The sequence below is a fragment of the Miniopterus natalensis genome, chromosome 5 (assembly GCF_054644295.1).
Source record: "Miniopterus natalensis isolate mMinNat1 chromosome 5, mMinNat1.hap1, whole genome shotgun sequence".
Classification (NCBI taxonomy): Eukaryota; Metazoa; Chordata; class Mammalia; order Chiroptera; family Miniopteridae; genus Miniopterus; species Miniopterus natalensis.
The window spans coordinates 43,494,402-43,500,357 of NC_142085.1; the positions used below are offsets into that span (position 1 = coordinate 43,494,402).

The following is a 5,956-nucleotide window of genomic DNA, read 5'->3' on the forward strand; positions in this document are numbered from 1 at the left end:
CGATTTACATCTCCATGGACTTGATCCATAGTAGGTGCTCAGAAACCAAAACACTTTCATTTTCTGCCATTAACACTATAAATACAGGCCTTCACTTGAATGTTCACTACTGATTATTCCTTGCCAAACACTGGTCTTATGGAATACCTAACGGTCAATTTAGTAATACTTGACCCAACCTCTAAAAGGCAAGGATGTGGGTGGGGGTGAGGGTGGGGAGGGTTCTGAATGCTCATGGTCAGTATTTTTATCAACAAGATTTCTGAATGAACTCAAATTTAGAAACTGAATTCATGTATAAGAGTGCAGCAAGTGGTACAGTTTACACTGGGTCACAGTTTTCTCACTTTATGACATTACTGTAACAGTTACAGGATAGAAATGCACACATACGCACATTTATATTCACATTCACACACAGTATAATTTTACTGATCCAGACAATACTTCTTTTCAATTAAGAAAATAATGAAGATTGTTGTTTGGCCACCCAGGCATAAAATCTACTTAAACCTGGAATATAAGAATACAATACTCTTCAAGTAAACAGCAATTGCACAGTGATAACAATATACATTAAGATTGACACATGCTGTCTGTCTTAAGAGGTCCAGTAATAGCTAAAGACTAAAGAAAGTCAGAGATGTCAGCCTAAAAAGTCAATATGCCTTCTTTCTTCCATTCTAATTGTAATCCATCACCCAAGACAATAGCTTTAGTCGAGAAGATAATAAATGTCCTCATATGAAAACGCAGAGCTAATAAATTTTTAAGTGTCAATAAATTCTGCTCAATACTTTGGAGACTCTTCAAATTCTTCTTGTTGTATTAACAGAAAAAATAAACCTTTATGGTTATGTCCAATGTTAAATTTAAATAGAGATGTCTGAAAAAATATTAAGGTTTCTAAAGTTATATTATGGGCAATACTCTTTTAAAAAGTGGTCTTATTGGCATATATCCACTGCTTATATTCCATCATTTTCATAAAATTCTACTTTTCAGTTTTGCTGAACTAGACAAATATAAACAACACATAATAAACACTGATACACATCTCACAGGACACAATAAATTTTACAAAATAGCTCTACTTTAGTACTATAACTGTTGTAAAAATGGACAGCTCTGATACTGATGGACAAATACATTTCACATTATAATAAAGTTGTGGTTACAAAGGCATTTACTCATTTGATGGCATTTTTCTATTGGTACTTAGACTTCAAATTGTGTAGCTAAAGGTTTCCCTCCTATTTCCTTGAGACTTTGAACAACCTCCCAGTCACTTAAGCAAAAGGCCTTCTTCACTGTCAGTCCCTGGAGAACTGAATTTGAGAATCTACACTATCCCAAACATTCGCAAACAGCCTACCGATCATAGTGAAGATCATCTTTTCAGTGAGCATGATAAACTTAAAAAATATAACCGATGAGACGACAGACTCCTCTAGATTTTCAGCTTTAAAAACAAAACAAAACTTCTTTCCCTGCGCCGCCCAGGAAGGCGTCGGCTCACACGGCCTCGGCCGACGTGTCCGTGGACACGGACATGGTGACCTTGGCGATCTTGACCGTGCTCTTGATGCAGCTCTCGGCGGCCCGGTGCGCGCCGGCCGCGCTGTTGGCGGGCTTGTGCGGGCAGTCCGACTCGCCCACGCTGTTGTCGAGGGGCTGCGCGGTGCCTTCGCACGACGGGAACATGCTCCGGAAGGCGTGCCTCAGGTCCTGGCTCCTCAGAGCGTAGATGATGGGGTTCACGGTGGAGTTGAGCAGGCAGAGCATACTGCAGAAGGCAAACACTGTCTTAATGAGCTTGTTCATCTTCCCAAAGACGTCGTAGACCATGATGGCGAGCAGGGGGCCCCAGCAGATGATCAGCACCACCAGGATGAGGACCAGCGTCTTGGCCAGCCTGATGTCCATGCGCGTCTGGTCCGGCCGCGTCACCTGCACCTTGCCGTCCTCGGACGTGTGGATGATGATGCTCTTCTGGGTGCCGCGCTGAATCATGCGCACCGCGTGGCTGTGGGCCTTCCAGAGGATGTACATGTAGGCGTACACGATGAACAGCAGCAGCACGCTGGTCACCCCGATCCAGAACATCAGGTAGGTTTCGTCGATGAGGGGGAAGATGTCTGAGCACACGGATTGCAGTTTCTTGCAGTTCCAGCCCAGGAGAGGCAGCACAGCGATCACAATTGCTATGGTCCACATCAGGCAAAATGCCACCACAGCCTTGGGCCTGGTGACAATTCTCTTATAGGCCAGGGGCCTGTGAATAGATATATACCTGTCGATGGCGGTGAGGAACAGGCTGCCCACCGAGGCGGTGAAGGAGGCCGTGACGCCGCCCAGTTTGAACAGAAACACGTTGGGGCTGTCTTTGCGGTGGAACACGTGGAAATCAACGAAGCTATAGACAAAGATGACACTCCCCAGAAGGTCTGCCACCGCCAGGCTGCCGATGAAGTGGTAGGAAGGCCTGCAGCGGAGGCTGCGAGAGTGCAGGATGACACACAGCACCAGCAGGTTCTCCAGAACTGTGAAGGTGCCCAGAGTGAGGGACAGCACAGCGATGGCCAGCTGCTGGCTGGGGTTCAGAATCATGAAGCACTCCATGTCCATGAAGTTCTCCCCACACTGAATGTTGTCATTTTCCTTGTAGGATGAAAGAGACTTGTTGTAAAATTCAGTGAGGTTCACCTGGTCTGCTGGGACTAGCTGGGGGCTGTCTCCCGCAGTCATCTTCTCCTGGAAGGGACTTCCCCTGAAAGAAGTTAAGGGAAATTTCTGGGGGAAGTACCCTAATTTGGATGCCATGTCGCTTTTGATGTCTTCGTACTGAATGTCATTCGAGCCCACGTAGAGGAGGTCCGTGGTGATGGTGCGGAAGGTGGTATCTGCAAGGCCATCCAGGATCGACTTCATAACCTCAGTTTTCAATTAGGCCAAACTCAAAATGACTGAGAAAGAGATGGAAGCAGAGAATCCTAACAGAGGAAAACAGAGAAGCCGGTTGGTGAGAAAACCAGGAGAATTCAAACAATAAAACTTCAATGAGTACCATCATGTTAGATCATTTCTGTCTCTGTATACAGGTCAAATCCTCACCAGATTCAGTCAACAAAATGAGCCAGTCACTTAGTTAAAGAAAAGCCAACCAGAAGTTGTTGATGTGGCATGCACTAGAAACACGTTTCTTTCATTATCTGAGCTCTCTGGATATAAGTTACTGTGTTGAATCCGCTATGGACCACCAGGATCTGATGGTCAAGTGTCTTGGGCGTGGTGTGCATTTCACAGTCATGTTAGGAAGTGTTTATCACCTGGATTCTACCCTCACCCACACGCAGTGGCAGTGTCCTAATGCTGGTGGGGGTGGGGGAAAGCAACAACGTGTCACACAATCTCTGCTCTTGAAGACTTTAATCACCTTGTCACACAGTAAGACTGAATGTGCAAGACAACCAAAGAACAAGACAGTGTGGGATCAGAGACTGAGTTGTGTGGCCTGTGTGATGAGTGTAAAAGGGGAGGGAGAAACTGCCGAGACCCAAATCATGTGGCCATGGCAGGGAAATCTGGTTCCAGTCCTGGCTCCATCAGGCAAGTTTCTTCATCCAGGGGTGACATTTGGACTGAGCCATGGCTGAGAAAAACTTCTAAAATGTCTACGCCCACCAAGAAAAATGTCACAAAGGGTTTTCACTGGGGTTCATGAGAATACCAAGATATATATATATATATATATATATATTTTTTAATTCTCACTTGAGGATATGTTTTTATGGATTTTAGAGAGAGAGGGAGGGAGAGAGAAAAACACTGATGAGAGAAACATTGATCAGCTGCCTCCATATGCACCCTGATAGGGGATCGAATCCGTAACCTAGGTATGTGTCCAGACTGAGAGTCAAACCCACCACATTTTGGTGCATGGGATGAGACTCCAAAAAAACTGAGCCACCCAGCCAGGGAAAGACCAAGATCTTCATGACTGGAAAAGAGTGATAAGGGACAGTGCTTCTTGGTAGTGTCCCCCATGAGTGGTGTGGTGACACAAGCATGCTGAAGACAGGAGACAGGTCTCATCACTCAAAGTTTTCCATGTGGACAGCACTGGAAATAAGGACGACTGAGAGGATAGGCCAGATTGTAAGGGCTCTTCAGTTCTAAGCCAAGCAATTTGGTTTTGTTTCAAAATAAACATCCAGAGAATTGATTTTACTATTTATAAATGCTCGTTTAAAATGTGGTTATTAGGCTCGTTAGCTTATTTAAAAAAATAAAAGTACTGAGTGATATCTATAATAATCAAAAGAATCATAAAGCCAATATTTATTTACTGTCTTTTTGCTGTTCCTAAAAGTATTACTCTGTACTGGAGGGAAAAATGATAGTCATTATCTTGGAACAAATTTAAAAGTTCTGAGTCCTCCTGCTAAAATACAGAGGTCCTATCTGTCTGAATTAATAAATCATTTATTCATCCAGTCAACAAATTATGGAGCACCCACTATGTGCCAGGCACTGTACTAACCAAGAGGGACACAACTGCATCAAGAAAGAATCTGAGCACATGAAGTACAGTGTAGCAGAGGAGACAGGCAGTCAGCCCCGTAAGTATGAGCAAGTGTGGTGATAGCCACCACTGGGCACATACAGGATGCTGTGGGAGCAGCCAGTCTATGGGGTTGAAGGAGGCTTCCCCAAGAAAAGCATGTGTATGCCCAGAGTATAAAGGATTAGTGTGGGTGCAGACAGGATATCAGATCATTTAATCTTGAGTTTACATATTTATTTTCATAACCAGAATGTAGAATGTTATCTTTTTTTCTTAGTGACTCACCAGCCTGATAATATGACAGCAGATGAGAAAGGGCTGGATTCCCTTAGAAATGTTTGCATGAACCTAATAGGTGACAGTTGAATTTCATTAACTGGTACATTAAAGCAGTAATTTAATAATATTGACTTGCTTTTTCTTAAAATTAGAGGAGAAAATGGTAATTAATTTGATGGGTATTTGACCCAAAAACCAAAGCTTGAGCCCATTTCCAAGCAGCCAGTCCATCCCATAGGTCATCTTCTCTCAAGTAGATAACTCTCCTTTCACAGTTCCTAATAAAAGACTAATTTATTTCAAATTTTGGTTATTTATAGTATTACATTCAAAATTCAAAAGAGACAGAAGGATATAGCAGGGTCAATCCCTCTTGTCCCGATGTCCCAGCCAACCAGCTTTTCTCCTTAGAGGCAAGAAGTTACTTGTTACTCCTTCCGGAGATAGTCCATGCATATTCAAGCAAATATGTATATTCATTCCCCCTTTACTTTCTTTTTTTAAAAAATATATCTTTATTGATTTCAGAGAGAGAGGAAGGGAGAGGGGGAGAGAGAGAGAAACATCAATGATGAGACAAAGTCATTGATTGGCTGCCTCCCGCACGCCCCCCACTGGGGATCAAGCCCACAACCCAGGCATGTGTCCTGACCAGGACTCAAACCCTGATCTCCTGGATCATAGATCGACTGATGCTCAACCTCTGAGCCACGCCGGCCGGGCCCCCTTTTACTTTCTTTTCAACAAACTCTAATATACTATACATAGTATTCTGAGCTTTGCTTTTCTACTCACAAGACGACAATTCCACATTAGTCCACAAAACCACCCTCTATTTAACACCTGCCTTAAGTATCCATTAGATAAATGTGACCAGCCTCCTATGAATGGAGGTTTAGGTTGTTTATCATTTCTTGCTAGTACAAATAATGCTGCAGTAAATTACCCTCAGTTATGCAATTTTTCACATTTCTTGTGGTACTGTGAATAATCTTTTTAGTTGTCCAAGCCATACCTTGTACTTACCCCAGACTCCCCTTCCTCCTTGGCCCCTATAATCAGGTAGACCACTAAGTCCTGTTGATTTCCCTTCTCAAGCACTTAATGGAG

At 43.4% G+C, this 5,956-nt stretch overlaps 1 protein-coding gene across 1 annotated transcript; it reads right to left on the reverse strand.

Annotated features, from left to right (window-relative positions):
* Window positions 1–267: 267 nt before the first annotated feature.
* On the reverse strand, window positions 268–3,199 carry CNR1 (cannabinoid receptor 1). Its single transcript, XM_016208119.2, has 2 exons — window positions 2,846–3,199; window positions 268–2,770 (listed from the first exon to the last, which is right to left on the reverse strand). Exons 1-2 carry the CDS (start codon window positions 2,929–2,931, stop codon window positions 1,516–1,518), a joined length of 1,341 nt encoding a protein of 446 aa, XP_016063605.1. The 5' UTR covers window positions 2,932–3,199; the 3' UTR covers window positions 268–1,515.
* Between the last annotated feature and the right edge of the window lie 2,757 nt (window positions 3,200–5,956).

Excerpts from the sequence above, each read along its gene's own strand:
- CNR1 (XM_016208119.2), bottom strand. The coding sequence starts at position 2,931 with ATGAAGTCGATCCTGGATGGCCTTGCAGATACCACCTTCCGCACCATC. Across the intron at positions 2,771-2,845 it reads GTGGGCTCGAATGACATTCA|GGGAAGTCCCTTCCAGGAGA; the intron begins GTACGAAGACAT and ends AACTTCTTTCAG.